Here is a 20592-nt window from a genome sequence, read left to right on the forward strand (position 1 = left end):
ATGAATTCAGTAAAGTCATAGGATATGAGGTGATTATATAGAAATCTCTTGTATTTCTCTACACTAGAAATGATGTAGCAAAAAGAGAAATTAGGAAAACAATTTCATTTATAATTGCACCAAAAAGAATAAAATACCTAGGAATAAACTTAACCAAGGAGGCAAAAGATCTGTACTCCGAAAACTTTTTAAAACATTGGTTAAAGAAATTGAAGATGACACAAACAAATGGAAAGATATTCCATGCTCATGAATTGGGAGAACAAGTATTGTTGAAATGTCCATGCTACCCAAAGCAGTCTACAGATTTAATGCAATCCCTATCAAAATACCAACATTTTTCAAAGAACTAGAATAAATAACCCCACAATTTGTACAGAAGCACAAAAGATCCCGAGCAGCCAAAGCAGTCTTGGAAAAGAAAAACAAAGCTGGAGGTGATCAAAACAGTACAGTGCTGGCACAAAAATAGACACATAGCTCAATGGAACAGGATAGAGAACCCAGAAATAAACCCATGCATACATGGTCAGTTAGTCTATGACTAAGGAAGCAAGATTATATAGTGGGGGAGGGAAAGACAGTCTCTTCAACAAATGCTGTTGAGAAAACTGGACAATTTTCTTAAACCGCAAAAAAATAATCTCAAATGGGTTGAAGACCTAAGTGAGACCTGCAACCATAAAATTCCTAGAAGAAAGCATAAGCAGTAATTTCTTTGACATCAGCTTTAGAAACATTTTCCTAGATGTATCTCCTCTGGCAAAGGAAACAACTATTGGAAATACACAAAAATATAAAGCTTTTGCACAGAGAAGGAGGAAGCCATCAACAAAACAAAAAGGGAGTTTATTGAACTGGAGAAGATATTTGCAAATATTTCTGTTAAAGGGTTAATATCCAAAGTATACAAAAAAAATTACAAAACTCAACACCAAAAACCCACAGAGGTTAAGAAATGGGCAGAGGACCTGAATAGACATTTCTCTACAGAAGACATACAGATGGCCTCAGTTGCATGAAAAATTGCTCAGTATCACTAATCATCAGGGAAGTGCAAACCAAAACTATACTGAGATATATCACCTGATGCCTCTCAATGACTAGTATCAAAAAGACAAGATATAACATGTGTTTGACAAGGATGTGGAGAGAAGAGCCTTCATGCACTGTTGGTGGGAATATAAATTGGTACAGCCACTGTGGAAAACAGTATGGAGTTTCCTCAAAAAATTAAAAATAGAAATACGATGTGATCCACTAATTCCACAACTGGATATTTACCCAAAGAAAACGAAAACACTAGTTCAAAGAGACATATGTACCTCTATGTTTATTGCAGCATTATTATTTATAGTAGCCGAACTATGGTAGCAACCCAGTGTCCATCAATCAGTGAGTGGATGGGGCGCCTGAGTGGCACAGTCATTGGGTGTCTGCCTTTGGCTCAGGTCATGATCCCAGGGTCCTGGGTCCTGGGATTGAGTCCCAGCTCAGTGGGAAGCCTGCTTCTCCCTCTCCCGCTCCCCCTGCTTGTGTTTCCTCTCTCGCTGTCTCTCTCTCTTTCAAATGAATAAATAAACCTTAAAAAAATATAGGTGAGGGACGCCTGGGTGGCTCAGTTGGTTAGGCAGCTGCCTTCGGCTCAGGTCATGATCCCAGCGTCCTGGGATCGAGTCCCACATCGGGCTCCTTGCTCCGCGGAGAGCCTGCTTCTCCCTCTGCCACTCTGTCTGCCTGTGCTCACTCTCTCTCTCTCTGACAAATAAATAAATAAAATCTTTAAAAAAAAAAAATATATATAGGTGAGTGGATAAAGAAGTGGTGTGTGTGTGTGTGTGTGTGAATTTATAAATATATATGTGTGTGTGTGTGTGTGTATATATATATATAAAATGAAATATTACTCAGTGATAAAAAAGAATGAGATCTTGCCATTTGTGATGACATGGATGAACCTAGAGGGTATAATGCCAAGTGAAGTAAGTCAGAGGACAAATACCATGACTTCGCTTACATGTTGAATCTAAAAATCAAAATGAGCAAACAAAAACAGCAAAATAGATTCTTAAATACAGAGAACAACTGGCGGTTGGTTACAAGAGGGGAGTGGGTGAGACGTGGGTGGGGATAGGTGAAATAGGTAAAGGGATTAAGAGCACACTTACCTTGATGAACAATGAGAAATGTGTAGAATTGTTGAATCATTATATTGTACACTCAAAAGTAATACAACACTGTAAACTATATTTAAGTTAAAAAATGGTTTAAGTTAGAGCTTCCTTTTTCCTTCCCTAGTTTCACTTTTCCCTAGGTTTAAAATTTTATTTGCTTATTTTTTTTTAAGATTTTTATTTATTTATTTGGCAGAGAGAGACAATGAGAGAGCACAAGCAGGGAGAGTGGGAGAAGGAGAAGCAGGCTTCCCCCCTGAGCAGGGAGCTTGATGTGGGCTTGATCCCAGGACCCTGGATCATGACCTGAGCCGAAGGGCAGACTCTTAACGAGTGAGCCACCCAGTCGCCCCTAAAATTTTATTTATTTTTATTTATTTATTTGAGTATAGTTGACACAGTGTTACATTAGTTACAGGTATACATCATGGTGATTCAACACCACTTTGTTATGCTGTGATTACCACAAGTATAATTACCATCTGTCACTATGCAAAACTATTACAGTACCATTGATGATATACCCTATGCTCTGCCTTTTATTCCCATGACTCGTTATACGTAACTAGAAGTCTGTACCTCCTACTCCCCTTCACCCATTTTGCCCATCCCTCTCCTCCTTCCCCTTTGGCAACCAGCAGTTTGTTCTCTACTTATAGGTCTGATACTGTACTTTTCCTTAGTTTTTCCTTAGTTTTAAAATCTAATTAGTTTAATAATTTAAAAAGCTAGAATTGGGGGTACCTGAGTGGTTCATTGCATTAAAGCCTCTGCCTTTGGCTCAGGTCATGATCCCAGGGTCCTGGGATCGAGCCCCACATCGGGTTCTCTGCTCAGCGGGGAGCCTGCTTCCCCCTCTCTGTCTCTGCCTGCCTCTCTGCCTACTTGTGATCTCTGTCAGTCAAATAAATAAACAAAATCTTAAAAAAAAAAAAGCTAGAATTGGTGATATTAAGTAAGACATTTAACTTCCAAGAAAGAACATATTCATTAACTAAAAAACATTATAAATAGCTACATGCATTCCTTGTATGTATGGACCAACATTTTGTTACCCAATCCACTATTGTTAAAAATTGCATTTTGAAATTTTATTTTCCTCTATCATCCTCCACCTCTAGGGGTAGTGCCCTAATTTAAATAATATATAACTATAAGATAAGAGAAAAATACATAAGAATATATAAGAATCTTTCCAGTAATAGTCACAGTAAATGGCAGTGTTTGCTTAGGACATGCCTCTGGCTCAGAAATAAATTACTTACTCATTTTTTTAAATTACTTATTCTCTAGCCTAATGTTAAGAATAAAAATACAAACGAGATTTCCATATTTTATTTTATTTATGATGAGAAATATATGTTCTATATATCTTGATTAATTTTCAGATGAATTATATACTAAAGTTTATTAAATTTATCTACAGTTATTTGGAGATTGCTGCTTGTGTTCATTTACTTTTTATTCTGGAGAATGTCTGAAGTTGACATTTCTAGCAATTCGGTGGCATGAAAATGTATTTACACCTATAAGGTAAGGTAAAGATTTCCTTCTTCCTTGTTTTTTATCCCTTTTACAGCAGTATTTTTCTCCCATAAAAATATAATAAGATTAGTTAAATGGAATGTGAATTTGAACTTCTGAGATTTACAAAGCTGTTCTTCCCATAAATACTACTTTGCTATTTTAGTTTTCATTTTAAATGTTTACTCTAGGGGCACCTGGGTGGCCCAGAACTTAAGCATCTGCCTTCAGCTCAGGTCATGATCCCAGGGTTCTGGGATCTAGCCCCACATGGAGCCCTGCATGAGGCTCCCTGCTCAGCGAGAAGCCTGCTTCTCCCTCTCCCACTCCCCCTGCTTGTGTTCCCTCTCTCCCTGTGTCTCTCTCTGTCAAATAATTAAAAAAAAAAAAAAACAAACTTTAGAAGGTTTTTCTTGTTTTTATTTTGTTTCCTTTCTTGGAAGTAAGAAGTCTATGATAGAGATAGCTATTTTGAAAAATAATTCAATTGAATTTTAAAGGGACATAACTTGAATTTACTACTGTACCTTTTAAATGTTCAAGTACTTTTTAAATTAAAAAATAGTTTTTTGGTTTTTTTAAATTTTTTTTTTAAATTTCCTTGACAGACAGAGATCACAAGTAGGCAGAGAGGCAGTCAGAGAGAGAGGAGGAAGCAGGCCCCCTGCTGAGCAGAAAGCCCGATCCCAGGACCCTGAGATCATGACCTGAGCTGAAGGCAGAGGCTTTAACCCACTGAGCCACCCAGGTGCCCCTTAAAAAATAGTTTTATTGGGGTGCCTGAGTGGCTCAGTATGTTAATCATCTGACTTCTGCTTAAGTCATGATCCCAGGGTCCTAGGATGGAGCCCTGCATCCCCGGGGAAATCCCTGCTCAGTGGGGAGTCTCCTTCTCCCTCTGCCTCTGCCCCTACGCCCACTCATGTGCTTTCTCTCTCTTTGTCTTTCTGTCTCTCAAATAAATGAATTAAAAAATATATAAAAATCAGTTTTTTTTAGGGGTACCTGGCTGACTCCGTCACAAGAGCATGCCACCCTTGATCTTGGGGTCACCAGTTTGAGCCCATGTCAGGGATAGAGATTACTTAAATAAAATAAATAAATAAAAATAAATAAAAAGTTTTATTTATTCTAAAAAGCCCAATAATATACAGAGTACATTAAAAGCATAGAATGCCTAAGTAGGATTTAGTAAAATAGTGGGGTTTTTTACTTATTTTCTTTATTTTCATATGCTAATAGTACTTTATTAAAGTATAATTTATATAAAGTAAAATGAATAGATCTTAAATGTATAACAAGATGATTTTGATAAATATGTGTATAACCATCCTCATATCAAATATAGAACATTGCCACTATTTTATTTCATTTTTATTTAATTTTTAATTTTTTGTATGAAAGCTTCACACCGAGCATGGAACCCAAGGTAGGCCTTGAACTTAAAACCCTGAGCTCAAGAGTTGCAGGCTGTACCAACTCAGCCAGACAGGCACCCCAGTAGCAAAATCATTGGCACTATTTAAAAAATCCTTTCTTCTCTATCTATTTAATTTCTGTAAAAATGTTTATAATAATGTAGAAATATGTGTCACCTAAAACTTTCATCAAAACAGATGTGTTTGGGGTTGACTATGGAACATTCCTTTACTAACAAAATGCTGATAGTGAATTTGTTTAACTAGCAACTGCTCTTTGTGCCGTGGGTGAAACTTCTGAACAGTAGCTAAGAGGGCCCCTAATATTTGTGCACATGTAGGAATTTAGTTGGACTCTTAAGTTTTTCATGGTGAGCTAAATATTAATTTAAAGGTTAACGTATTTTCTATTTCAATTATTTCATTGCTTTCTTAGTTCATTGCCGTACCGTGTTCATTGGGCACAACAAAACTGCCTTCTGTGCAATCTGGTTCCTAAATGTGAAGCAGTGAAGTCAAGAGGAGCTCTACTTTCTGCCTTTTCAAGAGATGGTGTTGCCTTGGCAGTAACTCTTAATCAGAAAGACCCAAAGGTAAGTAAATGTAATCTGTCTTGGAAGTGACCTGTAAAAGACTTTAGTCCAGTTTGGAGTTCCTTGTTTTTTTAATACTACTTTATGGTTTTTAAATTGGTGATTTCTGATCCAATTTAACGTTGTGGATTGGTAAAGTTGTTTAAACTAGCGGCTGTAATTCCAAAACTTGGCCTTGAGAAGTGCAAAAAGGGTAGCAAAAAGGAAGAAAAAATGGCAAAGTAGTAACTGATAGCCTTAAAATATAATCTAAAAAAGTGAGGAGTTTTAGTTTTCAGTATTGTTTTCCAGCTGGGAAAAACTTCCAAGATAGTTTATTTATATGATAATAGTCTCTAGGTCTCTAGAATTCTTTTTTAAAAGATTTTATTTATTTATTTGAGAGAGAGAAAGCATGAGAGGGGAGAAGCAGAGGAAGAAGCAGACTTCCTGCCCAGCAGGGAGCCCGATGGGGGACTTGATCCTCACCCTCCAGGATCATGACCTGAGCTGAAAGCAGTTGCTTAGCCAACCAAGCCACCCAGGCGCCTCTAGGTCTCTAGAATTAAAAGTAATGATTAAAGTGAAATAATTTAATAGCTTTGTTGTCTTTTTTTTTTCCTCTCTAGGCAACTCAGGTATTATTTATAAACACACTGAATTTTGTTACTCTCTGTGGTAGCCTGAGAGGATGTAGTAATAAGAATCCTGTGGTCCCAGCTACACTTACCAGGTAAGAACTCTTGTGTTTCTATATAGTGTTTTTATTTTCCAATAGTTTGATAAGTTTAAGGCTCCGATAATTCAAAAGGTATTTAAATAGATATTTAGATAGATAATGCAATTTACTTTCAGCATTTGTGCTTGATAACTTCTAAAAATTGCTTTATTAAGGAAAATCCTACTTTTTTTTGGAAAATCCTACTTTAAGAAAGGGTCTCAGTAGGGTAGAAGATAATGAACTTATTTTCTTTTCTCTTTTTTTTCCTGTGTTGTCTCAGGAGAAGTGGGATTACAACTGGGTAGGGAAATAATTGAGCTTAATTAGAGACCAAAGTGAAATAGCCTGGACTGGGAAAACCATTATATACCCAAGGAGGCTGAGGTATTAGCTTTTTAAACAAAGTTGGTGTGCTCTGCATATGGATTAATTTGGGGTGGCACATGAGCCACTACCAGATTTTCTCTTGAAATTCGTAACTTCCTTTTCTAAACACTTTTCTGTGCTGTTCTCTGAATTTCCAAAGTTTTTAGTCTATCTAGCCTTGTCTCTGCATTTTCTTTCCCTCTTCAAAAGTTCTTTTCTAAAGGTATTACTCGTTCTTACAGCTGAAATTAATATAACGCCATGTCTCAACTATAATAAAATAAAGTTTACTAGTCTCAGTGCAATGATCTGCTTGACTTAGAGTTTGTCATAATTTACATGAGGAGCTACTTTTTGTTTTCATGAAAGATTAATATAACCAGATAGTTAAGGAGTAGAAAGGATGGCTTTGGGAGGAGGAAGTCCGCTGCTCATCGAACTCTAGCAAGCTGCAGAGAAGATAGGCAGGGTATTGACCTTTAAATCTATCAGTGGATTTCGGTTGTGGAGACCAATATGATTAAAGCTGTTCTAATTAAAATGTGAGTAACTGGAAAGCTTAACTCTTTTAGGGAATATTTTCATCTTATTTGCTTATGTATCTGTGAATTTCTAGTTGATATGTTGTATGGAATACGTATTTATGAGCAAACATCTTTGTTTCTTACCTTTTTTCTGGGAAGTAAAATACACAAAATGTATGTGGTAGTTGCCTACTGTTCATTCTTTTCCCCTTATTTTTGGAGTGTTTCACCCTTGCTTGGCCATTTTAAATTGCGAAAGACATTATAGAGAGTCCTTCCTAAACATGCTGTCTTGCTTTTTCTAGGTCCTACTGGGTGGGTGATATCAGCTGGACTCATGATAGTCTTTTTCTGGCTTGTATGTTAAAACGTGGCTCCCTGGTTTTATTGACCTGTCAAGGTGAATTGGTAACATTAATTACATTTGGTTGCTCCATAGAATTTGGGCCGGCAGAATTTATTCCTTTTCACCCTCTAATAACATATAGGTGAGACATTTGAATTGTTATAATTTGTTTACAGAAGGTTTTCTTCTTTGGTATTACTTTACTGTGTATTTTTTAAAAAATAATTTTGTCTTTCACATTGTCTTATTCTTTCTTTGCGTCTGTCATCTCAGTATCTGTTTCTTATTTATAGTTTTCTTTTATTTCTTTTTGTTGCTTAATCCTGGTGAAAATTTGACACTGTGACTATGTAAGTATAAGTTATTTAAATATTCAGTAACACTAAAACATTTATCTTCTTTCGTGTAAAAGTTCAAAGAAGTATGATATGTCTTTTATTGTTTTAAAAGAAGAATACTTAAATAAATTAGTAACTCAAACTTAACTTGGCAAATAGATTTATCTTTTTTTTCCCCCAAAGGGAAAAAAGGAAAAAGTTGTAGGAAATGGATAGAAGACTTTAGAATTTAGCCATATTTTAATTTTTAATTGTGGGGTGGGGTAGCAGTTTGGGTTTGGAGTCAGATGAAAATTCAAATCTTGGTTCTTCTACTTATTAGTTGTGTGACTTTGGGTAAGTTATACTTTAAGCCTCTGTTTCTTTTACTGTGAAAAGAAGAAGACTTGACTGAAGTAAAATAATAAATAGTAATAAATTGCTTAGCACAGTTCCAATATAAAGTAAGTGCTCAGTAAATATTTGTTGTTATTGATGTTGATATTAGATATGACTGGACATATATACACAGGTATTTACAATACAAAAAATTGGAAAACTCCTTTGAAATTAATCCATTGCCATTGCCTCACAGAAAGGTAATTGAGGAGGGCTGTGTCCTTGATTATATTTAGCAAAAAATGATGCTTAATTTTTAGTATTAGAAAATCCTAATTGAAAAATTTGTCATTTCCTGCAGTGAAAGTATTTTTTTCCTTATTTTTATGGTGTATTTCACAATTGACTTAAATTTCCTCATATTCTTTAAAATTAATTTAGGACCTTTTATTTTTATTTATTTATTTATTTTTTAAATTTATTTATTTGTTAGAGAGAGAGCGAGTGAGCACAAGCAGACAGAGTGGCAGGCAGAGGCAGAGGGAGAAGCAGGGTCCTCGCCAAGCAAGGAGCCCGATGTGGGACTCGATCCCAGGATGCTGGGATCATGACCGGAGCCGAAGGCAGCCGCTTAACCAACTGAGCCACCCAGGCGTCCCTAATTTAGGACCTTTTAAAATGGATTACTTTTATGGTTATATAAGTAATACATATTTATTATGTAAGAAAATTAACTAATAAAAAATCAGATGCTATAAAACTAAGTTGTGGAGAAAATGAAACATTCTTGTAATCTTATTTCTCTGAAATAATGATTATTAACATTTTAGTGTGTTGTCTTAAATTAAAAGAAGTTTTTAAAAAATGACACTTATAATAATAACAATATTAGTTTTTTTTTAAGATTTTATTTATTTATTTGACAGATCACAAGTAGGCAGAGAGGCAGGCAGAGAGAAAGGGGGTAACAGGCTCCCCGCTGAGCAGAGAGCCCCATGCGGGACTCGATCCCAGGACCCTGAGACCATGACCTGAGCCGAGGGCAGAGGCTTAACACACTGAGCCACCCAGGAGCCCCTAGTTTCTTTTTTAAAGCAAAAGTTCTGTAATATATGCTGTTTACTGTTTTGCTTTTTTGATTGAACAGTTTATATTATACATCTTTTCATGAAGTAATTTTTTAATGTTCTATAGATTCCTTGTGGTGTAGATATTCTGTAATTAACCAGTCTCCTGTTGACCATTTGACTAATAAAATCTATATTTGAATAGTTTCCTAATCAGAAAGAGATTATAATGTATTTTTGATTATTTGTTCTTTTTATAAAGCCCCAAAAGTTATTAAGCAGTGATACTAAGTAATCATAAGCAGGTATACCACCATAACAGTAAATGTGTACATTTATGTGGAAACTCAGTCAGATTTAATCTTAAGCTGATAAATTTTACTCACTACTATCTCTCCCAAATGTCTTTCTCATTTTTTTTTCTTTCTCCTCCTTTTTTCTTTAAGGGGTGGGGGAGAGGGAGAGGGAAAGAGAATCTTAAGCAGTCCCCGTGCCCAGCGTGGAGCCTGACTCAGGGCTTAATCCCACAAACCTGAGATCATGACCTGAGCTGAAACCAAGATTCAGACGCTCAACCAACAGAGCCACCGGGCCCCTCTTCTTTCTCCTCCTTAGTAACAAGTATATTCATATCTCGTAATTATATTCTTATGTGTATTTAAATATATGAGAAGGAAGGTTAACTATTTAACTCTGTAATAGTAAAAATGAACTGCCTTAATTCTTCTCTGAAATAGTTTGTATAAAACTAAATTAAAAACAAAATAGAGTAAATGCCATAATTCAGGAAATATTAAAAAAGCATATAAACCTACATGTTATTTAGTCATTTATGTTTTCCTTACAGATACATACAGTTTAATGTTAGTATGTTTAAGTGGGTTTTTTATCATTCTGTAGCTTTTAATTGTTGTTTTGCTTTTCTTTGGAATAATATGATTGTTTCCTTGAAGATTTTTCTCTTAACTAATTCTTTAATTTTGTGTTTGTTTGCTAGACCACAGCAGTTTACATTTCAAGATTCAAATAATTCTGTAGATTCATCAGCTTCTGATAATGACCCTATGAGACAGAGATTTTCTATAAAAGCACACTCACGGTTACCCTACCTCATTATTTCTGATGGATACATGATCACAACTCTTCGTTTTGTTGATAACCTGTCTCCATCAGTGCTCATGAGATCCCTTCTACTTGATTCAACCCAGAGGCTTGAGAAAACATACCAAAGTATGATATTGTCTAAGGTATAGTGCTTTTTGGTATCATTGGTAAAAGATGGCTTCTTAGTTTTCTCAGATTTAAAACCATACTGACAGTAATGTCCTTGGATTATATACAGTTGTCTATAGAATTTTTAACTGCTTGTGATATAATTACAAATAAACTTTTGCTCTTGGAAATCTTTTCTCTTCTTCAGCCAAAAAGCAAAGGGCTGAACTTGCGATCACTGGATTCCCTGAGATGTAGCCTGTTAAAACACCAAGGAAATCAAAGTTTAACTGATTCTACTGTCCCCAGATTCTTACAGGCAGAAGAAACAATGAACTTAACTGAAAAAACAGCAGATTTCCAGGTACTTAGTAGCAGTGTTTTATTTACTTCAAACAGGTTCATATTGACTTTATAGCAAGAAATGTATTTTGTTTTTCTCTCTTGTTAAAGGGAGAGAAATTTGAGAATGCCAGTGATTTTACATGTAAGGTATTAAATGGCATAAAGTATAATTTTTTTTCACCCATGTTTTAGGATTTTGAAGCAGAAGAAACTAATGAAGGCATATACTTTCCAGAAAACTTATTTTCACTTTGGAACCAGAAAAATGATTCATTGTTCAGTACTGTCAAGGAGGGAAGATTGGAATTTGCGTCTATGTTTGATACAATGCATGCAAAAGATAATATCAAGGAGACAGATAAAACCATTACAGAACTGCATTCTGTCCAGAAAAATCTCCTTGCAGCATGGGCTATAGGAATTTCAAAGAATGTGGTGGAAAGAAATGTAATGTTAAATTACACAGTAGTTTGTATCACTCATTTTTTCTACATTCTTCAATTTATAAAATGTCCTTTCCCTGAACTAGATCTTTTTTTAAGCAAGAGCACAAGACAAAATGCATGGGTACTATGTATCTTTCAACTTTTTCATCAGTGTTTATCATTCCATTATTGGGATATGAGATACAAACAAGATGTGGGACATTTGGTAAAGCTGACCTCAAATACTATAAAGCTTTTGCTGACTCAGCAACAACAGGGTCAGTTATTTTCAGAGAAGCTTTTGGCTTGTTTTCATTTACTTAAAATGGTAGCTGATAATTTAAATGGCATATACATTCTTCAACCTGAAGTTATTTCAGCATCAACTGATGGAAGTAGAACAGCAGATCAAGACAAATGGGAGGTACCCATTTTTCAAATGTTTCAAGATAGTGATTTTCAGGAAAACTGGTCTTGGAACTCATCTTTCAAGATTTGTCCTCAAGTAATAAATCTTGCTCAACATCCAGGATGCAGGTATAATTACTTTATATTAGGATATCATCAATATTATAGATATTTTCCTTTTTGGAAAATTGAGATATAATTCCCATACTGTAAAATACACCATTTTGAAGTATTAAAAAAAGGTCGTAGAACTATTAGCACTAATCCAGAATTTTTTTTTAAGATTTTATATATTTATTTGACAGAGAGAGATCAAAAGTAGGCTGAAGGCAGAGGCTTAACACACTGAGCCACCCAGGTGCCCCCAGATGCTTTTTAAAAAAAAGATTTTATTCATTTATCTTGGTGGGGGGAGGGAGGAGCAGAGGGGGAGGAAGAGGAAAGGGGAAAGAATCCCAAGCACACTCCTCACGGAGCCCAGTGCAGGACTTGATCCCACAATCCAAAGACCACAACCTGAACGGAAACCAAGAATTGGATGTCCAACTGACTGAGGCACCCAGGGGCCCCTCCAGAATGTTTTTATAATCCCCCAAAGAAACCCCATATCCATTACCAGTTAGCATTAATAGATTTTTATATTATTTTAAAATATTTAAGGATTTATGCCAAATTTTATTCAACACATGTATTTTATTAGCCTTGGGCAGCCCTGATACATGCCCAAGTATTGAATGATTTTTGTTTGGGTAAGCACTACAGAAAAATAACTGAAGACTTAAAAAAATGTATTATGCATTTTTTGATCAGTGGATTTTATGTTATATTTAAATCTCATCAGTTTGTATTTATATTACTATATCAGTGAAGAATCCAGGCAAAGATAATAAGGCTAAGTAGGAGGCTATATTCATTTTTATTCCTAGTCTGAAATTTGGTTTTGATGATCACTTAATTTTGTGTGCAGATTGATTTTTCTCTGGAGAGTGTTGTACAAAAAAACTTTATGGTATCAAACACAATTAAGTCGAAGGCTTCCTGAAGGTGACAGACAGTTAACTGAAAAGATGACACAGGAAGCATCTACTGTCAAGGCTCTGTTATGTCATATCCAGGCTAACTTACAGACTGCTGGAGCTCACATGAACCAAGCCTTGGAACTTAAATCTATCAGTGGTCAGTAGTTTATAAACATTTTCTAACTGTGAATAAGCAATATGGTTAACTGGGCTTTGATTTTATTAATTGGTTGCAATTAATTGTTTTTCAAAATAGTTTCTGGCTGAGCTATATCTACTAAATTTTAAAATGAAGTATATTTATATAAAGTACTGTCATTAACCATGATTGACTGTTGGTTAAAAACTTCATAGGTGAAGAATGTTTCCTGTTAGGATCATATGAAAAATCTGTTCAACTGTGGAGGAAAGCTCTACAAGAAACTCAGGATAAAGGTAGGAGAGTGTTAAAAAAATAATAGTCGCCATAATATTGGTAGGAATGTATTTTGGCATGCTGTACAGCTTAAAAATAATTCCAGATTCCCGAGTGCTCACAATTTCTCAATGCTCCAATAGAATACACAATGCTAGGTAACTTGACTGTCAGAAATACTTTAAAATTATTTTTAGTCTTGGAATTGTTAGTACCAAGAACTTTTTATGTTATCTATAGACAAGTCTCCTTCTGTCCTTTTTTTGATGGGAGCTGTGAATGATTATTGATAGGGAAAAATGAGATTTAGATCCTAAATAAAATAATGTTTTGTTGGCTATTTATCACCTTTTTACAGACTTAGAGAAACATGGAGCGAAGGCTCTCTACCCTTAAGTAATTCCACTTTAAGAATTTCCTGTGAGTTAGACTGATTGTTGGGTTAAGTATGGGATTCATAGGGGCGTCTGGGTGGCTCAGTTGGTTTAGCATCTGCCTGTGGCTCAGGTCATGGTCCCAGGGTCCTGGGATCGAGCCCCACATTGGGCTCTCTGCTCAGTCGGGAGCCTGCTTCTCTCTCTCCCTCCACCTGCCGCTCCCCCTGCTTGTGCTCTCTCTCTCTTTCTCTCTCTTTCTGTCAAATAAATTAATAAAAATATTTCTTTAAAAAAGAAGTACAGGATTCATGGACTTTTTTTTTGAGACTAGAAGAATGTACATTCTAGAAACTGGTGATAGCTTTTATGGTATTGAGAGTATAAGTAGGATGACAGAAGTTCTCAGCCAGTGACCTTGGAGCTAGCTGTGACTATAACTACTATATGGTCAGATTTGCTCAATTATTAAGTTTATTTTCTGACTGCTTTGCATATTTCATTTATTCCCCTATTTTAACCAGTATTCATTGAGGGCCTGCTATGTCCTTAGTACTGTATTAGGCACGGGGAATAACTGAAATAAATAATTTTACCCACAAGTTGCCCATAATATGGAGGAGAGATTAGATGAAAAAACTAGCACTTTTCTTGTGTTGCTTGGTAGATGCTGGGGAAGCACAGAAGAGCACTTCCCACATTCTGAGGCTGGAGTATAAGCAATTAGTCTGGGGAAAACCTGGAGGAATTGACATTTAAAATTGAGTATAAATTAGCCAGTTAAAATAGTGGTAATGGTTTAACAAAGGAGATGGCAATTATAAAAGCAAAAAGGCATGAGAAACCAGGGCAGTTTGGTAAACTGCAAGTTGTTTGCTAGGACTAGATTATATGATACATGTATGCAGTGTTGAGAGTAGGTTGGTGAGAGCTAAGGTGAGAGGTATGTAGGGAAATGATGATAAGGAACATACTCTATGCAATGCCAAGGGATTAAGATTTTATTCTGACGAAATTGGGATCAATTAGGTACTTTATGTAGGAAAAAGAACCTTTCAAATGAATATAAGCCTTTTGGAAAGATTAATTTGGTACAATGTGGAGCGTCATTTGTAGGAATGGGGTGTAGATATGTGGGATTCACATGGGAGCAGGAAAATTAGTCTGTTGAGGAGGTCCTGAATCAAAGCAATGTTAAAAGTACTGGAGAGCAGAGGTTACAGTGGAAAGACAATAGGTTTGATCAGTTGTACTTGTGACTGAGTAGATCTGGAGAAAGAAGTCTAATGCAGTTCTCACGTTTGGGGATTGTCCACTGGATGAAGTAGTGTGGCATTCAAGGAGATGAGAAGTTCTGATGGGGAAAAGTTTTCATAATTGCATTATGGACCTTTATGTTTCATTTCATTTCCAACTCTATCTGCTAGGGATGGCTTCTAATAATGGAGACTGAAAGTAATAGTGGTTTCAACAGGAAAGAGGTTTATTTCTCTTTCTTACAAAAGGAGACCAGAAGTTGATAGTCGGGCTGATTTGGTGTTTCTGTGATCTAAGTAGGGACACGTGTCCTTTAGTTTTTCTTCTCAGTCATCCGTAGTGTATTGCTTCCAATCTTAAGACCATTACATGAGCTAAAATGGGTACTGAAACTCCAGCCATCACATCCATTTCTACACAGCAGAGAGGAGGGGAGCAGGAAGGGCAAGAAAGTGTGCACCTCCTACCCGAGTTACCTCCCTTCCAGCTTTTCTGGAAGTTCTACACAGTGTTATCTCTTGGTCCAGAGCTAAGTTGTTTTTTTCACATGGCCACATCTAAGTGAGAAATTATTATCTGGGTGCATTATTTTTTTTGTAAGATTTTTTTTATTTTTAAGTAATCTCTACACCCAGCCTGGGGCTTGAACCTACAACCCTGAGATTAAGTGTCTCTTGCTCTGCTGACTGAGCTAGCCAGGTGCCCCTGGGTGGATTGTTAAACCCAGATAAAACTGAAATTCTTTTTGATTCAGAAAGAATGGATAAGGTATCAGTTTTAAACACCCTTCAATACTTGGGCGCCGTGGTCAGGGGCACTGATCTTATTGGATAGTGTTTCTCCTTTGGGAAGTCTCTTTGACTAACTGTTTGATACACGTATGGTTTCTTGGGGTTTTCTTTTTTTAGCATGTTTCCTTCTGTTTTATACCATGTGCACTTCAGATAGATGTTGTTAATGGACTTTAGTGCTGAGTTGCTGAAGATTTTCAGCACCCTTGGGATAAAATCTTAGTTGTCCTAGGGCCTGATAAAAGATAATAAAATTGTTCAGAACTTAAAATGAAAGAGAAAAAAGTATTGCTGACCTGTTTTAAGAAAAAAAAAAACTTATTGGAGTATAAAACAAATACGGAAGAATTCACATAACCTCAGTGTACAGTTTTCATAAACTGAACATTCCTGTCTACCTTGCACCGAGATTGAGAACATTACCTCGCTGGGGTACTTGGCTGGCTCAGTCGGAAGACTATGTGACTTGATTTTCGAGTCATGAGTTTGAGCCTCACGCGGTGTAGAGATTACTTAAATAAATTAACTTAAAAAAGGAACATTACCTTGCTAACATGTTTTTAATGTAAGCTTAATTCTTTCTTGTTTAAGGAGGAAGAAGAACATGTTTTCTTCAGATACGCTATTATCTTTCTCTTTTATACTGCTACCTCTATAGCTATAATTTAAATGATGCTCAAGGATTGTGTGATCACCTAGTAAGAGAAATTTTGAAGTGGTCCCATCTACCTGTAAAAGAAAATGAGGATTGTTCAGGTATGTATTTTGACAATCAGTATGTTTCATCTCATTAATTTGTATTCATAGGTTTAGATAAAACATGAAAGTTGATTGAGCTGACTATGTTATAGTGAATTTTGACTGGTCAGCTTCTCAATAGCAAGGATCGTGGGGTTTTTTGTTTTGTTTTGTTTGTTTGTTTGTTTTCTTAAATCTTTGGGTCCTGAGGGCTTAGCAATAATTGCCTGCTGAACTGCCAGAATTGTTTTCTCACAGTCATATTTTTTAGACATAATATCAGATATCCAAGTATTTTTCCTTTATATATTTATATTTTAACTATTGGTTGAGGTGGTTTAGTAAATGATGGAAATCACTTTCTGAGGTATTCCAACTCTTTTTTTAAAAAATTCATTTAAGGGGCGCCTGGGTGGCTCAGTGGGCCAAAGCCTCTGCCTTCAGCTCAGGTCATGACCCCAGGGTCCTGGGATCGAGCCCCACATCGGGCTCTCTGCTCAGCAGGGAGCCTGCTTCCTCCTCTCTCTCTGCCTGTCTCTCTGCCTATTTGAAATCTCTGTCTGTCAAATAAATAAATAAAATCTTTAAAAAATTAAAAAAAAATTCATTTAAGAGGCTGCAGAGTATGTGGATTGCCCTTTTTAAAAGGGGTGTATTTAAGCAATAACCAGAGTGAAAGATATAGATGAACACATATATTTATATTTATAAGGTAGTAGACCATTAAATGTATAATATGTATATGAGTGGGTCTGAAATGCCCAGTGTATCAGAACTTTCTAAATGGAGTCCATGCCAGCTTAGGTTTTTATTGTTCCAGCCTCTGCTTATAGATCTCTTATTTTTTGTATTTTTATCTTTTAAAATTTTTGTGTTTATTATGGAAGTAATAAGTATTTATTTTAGATAATTTTGAAAAATGGAGATGTATAAAGAAAAATAACTTATAATTCTTTCGCTTTTTTGTATATATACATTTATATATGTATATTACTAGAGCTGTGTATTCTCTTTTGTAATCTTTTTCTTTTTCTTTTTTTTATTAACATACAATATATTGTTTCAGGGGTACAGGTCTGTGATTCATCAGTCTTAACCAACTGAGCTACCCAGGCACCCGTGATTCATCAGTCTTATACAATTCACAGCACTCATGATAACACAGACCCTCCCAATGTCCATCACCCTGCCACCCCAGCCCTCCCAGCCCCCGCCCCTCCACCAACCCTCAAGTTTGATCCTGAGATTAAGAGTCTCTTATGGTTTGTCTCCCTCTCTAGTTTCATCTTGTTTTCTTTTCCCCCCTCTTTTATAATCTTTTAAAATTTAACATTTTAATGAATATTTTCAAATGTAAATAGTATGCTTTTTTGAAAACCTATTAAACCTTTCCCCCATTGTTGCACATTTTAGTTGTTGCCACCTATTTACTATTTTAAATAGTGCTGCAGTTCACATAAATTTTTGTGGGCATTACTAATAATTTCTTTAGGATAAATTTCTACGAATGAGGTTATTGGATCAAAGAGAATCCATGGTTTTATGACTGGTATCAAATTGCCCTTCAGAAAGGTCTACTAGCTGTGTATGAGTGAAAAGCTTTTATATGTGACTTTTTTACAATGTTTTTTTTTTTAAATTTTTTTAAAGATTTTATTTATTTATTTATTTGACAGACAGAGATCAGAAGTAGGCAGAGAGGCAGGCAGAGAGAGAGGAGGAAGCAGGCTCCCCACAGAGCAGATAGCCCAATGCGGGGCTCGATGCCAGGACCCTGAGATCATGACCCGAGCCGAAGGCAGAGGCTTTAACCCACTGAGCCACCCAGGCGCCCTATATGTGACTTTTTAACTGATTGAATATTCTTCATCATTTCTCAGCGGTGGCACTAACTTTTAAAATAAGTTGATCCTATATTAGTATGTTTTAATTTTTAATGACTATTGTTTAAAATATATTAAGTATATCCCTACTGGGTTGGAGGTCCCCAAGACTACCCTCCATATTCAGTGATTCACAGGGAGGACACACAGGACCCAGCATACAGTCATACGCAAGGCTATGATCTATTACAGTGAAAGGATACAAAGCAAAATAAGCATAGACAACAGGTGCTTGGGATAAAGTCCAGAGGAAACCAGGCACAAGTTTCTAAGACTCCTTTCCTTGTGAAGTCACACAGAACACATTTAATTCCTCTAGCAACAGGTTGTGTCAACACATGTGAATGTTCTTTACCAAGGAAGCTCATTTATTTTTTTTAAAGATAATATTTATTCATTTGAGAGAGAGAGAGAGAGAATGAATGAGCAGGAGAGTGGCAGAGGGAAGGAGAAGCAGACTCCCCACTGAGCAGGGATCCTGAGATGAGTCTTGATCCCAGGATGCTGGGATCATGACCTGAGCTGAAGGCAGATGCTTAACTGACTGAGCCACCCAGGCGCCCCAAGGAAACTCATTTAGAGATTCAGTGTTTTTAACTAGATCCTGGCTAGTCACCCCCTCCGCCTAGTCCATAGCAAAATTCTACACTCTCAGAAGAAAAACAGGTATTCAGCATAAACCACATTGTTTGTATAAACAGGTCCGTAAGCTATTCTTATTAGTTAAGGTGGTGGAAATCTTTCCCAAATCCAAGTTCCTAGGTGTCATTCAAGGGCCAACATTATACACAAGCATTTCAAGTAGTCAGACCTGTTTTCTTATCTCTTTCCTTCACACTTACCTTATTAATCATTGTATATAGTGATAATTTAATTTTTACTGTGTAAGGTTGCCATTACCATCTTCAGGGTGCCACATACAGAATTACTGTTTCAAATTTTTTACTTCTGAATTGATACAGTTTTACTCTGTGACCATCTTTTAGAATTAGGTTGCTTCCCATTTAAGGAGCTTATTTCTGAGTTTATAATAATGAGTTTTGTATGATTAAAATTACTGGAAATCTTGCCTTTGTATAATTCCTACAGTAAGTTTAATGCAGGAGAAAATGATTCATACCTATGAGTCATTTAAGTTCAATGTGAAGAAATAGTATGGTTTTTCCAGACTTTCACTGACCAAATGAAGAATACCACTTGAAGGCTAATCATATTTTTTCAAGATTCCCTTTATTTAAAAAAGCTTACTAACAATAATTTTGAGTACCTACTCTGTGAGAGGAAGAGTGTTACCTGCTGAGGTGTACCATGACAAGATAGAAGTGGTTCATGTGAATATAGAGCTTAATATTCTTGTGAATATTATTAAGTGACTTTTGGGAAAGAGAAGTATTTTGCTATTGTTGGAGCCGTAATTTTTATTTTTTAATTAATTTATTAATTGGAGAGGGAGAGAGAGGGGGGAGGAGAGGGAGAGAAAGAATCCCAAGCAGGCTCCACACGCAACGCAAGCCCACTTGGGGCTTCATCTCACAGCCCTAAGATGGTAACCTGCACCTAAATCAAGAGTCGGATGCTTAACCAACTGAGCCAAACAGGTGCCCCAGGACCATGAATTTCATAAAAATAAATGTTAACTTAGTATTTTTCTGTATTTACTAGCTTAACTATTTTCAGATTTCTGAATGCCAGTTTATATTATTAAGTTTTGATTCTCAAATAGGGACCGTATCCTAATCCCCAGATCTAATGGTACAGAAAATAGCATTAAGAATCACTATTCTAGAGGCGCCTGGGTGGCTCAGTTGGTTAAGCAGCTGGTTTGGCTCAGGTCATGATCCCAGCGTCATGGGATAGAGCATAGAGTATCAGCTCCCTGCTCAGCAGGGGAGTCTGCTTCTCCCTATCCCTCTACCCCTCTCTGCACTTGTGCTCTCTCTCTCACTCACTCTTTCTCAAATAAATAAAATCTTAAAAAAAAAAAAAAAAGAATCACTGTTCTAGTGCTTTTCAGATTATTTTTGTAGTAAGCTCTGTCTTCTTTCATCAAAGAAAAAGCATTGGAAAAGGGAGGAAAAGGGAAAATAATGAATCTAAGCTTGCAAGTCCATCATGGCTGGATTGTTTTGTATTTTTCCTTCCATGTTTTAAAATAAAACTGGTAACTTGAAGTCATCAGTAGTTCCAAAGTGCATATGCTCATAATTGTGAGTTAATTATTTTTGTTCTATTGTTCTCAAGAAGTATTAGATACCAGTATAAATTAGCTCATATAGGTCCTGGGTGCACATCTCAGAAACAATTTTTAATTGTAATTTTCTTCTTGTATAGTGTTGGGAACTTAAATATTATTACTC

The 20592-nt window shown here is 36.0% G+C and overlaps 1 protein-coding gene across 1 annotated transcript in view; it reads left to right on the plus strand.

Annotated features, from left to right (window-relative positions):
* CPLANE1 (ciliogenesis and planar polarity effector complex subunit 1) overlaps positions 1-20592 on the plus strand; it is a gene marked incomplete at its 5' end in the record, with an annotated part of 140404 nt that overhangs the window by 6520 nt on the left and 113292 nt on the right. Inside the window, 10 exons of the mRNA XM_080803312.1 lie at positions 3601-3707; positions 5553-5709; positions 6318-6421; positions 7605-7787; positions 10366-10615; positions 10789-10944; positions 11118-11887; positions 12726-12934; positions 13132-13212; positions 16206-16370. Of these exons, the coding sequence (XP_080659438.1) occupies positions 3601-3707; positions 5553-5709; positions 6318-6421; positions 7605-7787; positions 10366-10615; positions 10789-10944; positions 11118-11887; positions 12726-12934; positions 13132-13212; positions 16206-16370 (2182 nt within the window). The remainder of the gene's footprint in view (positions 1-3600; positions 3708-5552; positions 5710-6317; positions 6422-7604; positions 7788-10365; positions 10616-10788; positions 10945-11117; positions 11888-12725; positions 12935-13131; positions 13213-16205; positions 16371-20592) is intronic.

Source organism: Martes martes, assembly GCF_963455335.1.
Source record: "Martes martes genome assembly, chromosome: 5".
NCBI classification, from domain to species: domain Eukaryota; kingdom Metazoa; phylum Chordata; class Mammalia; order Carnivora; family Mustelidae; genus Martes; species Martes martes.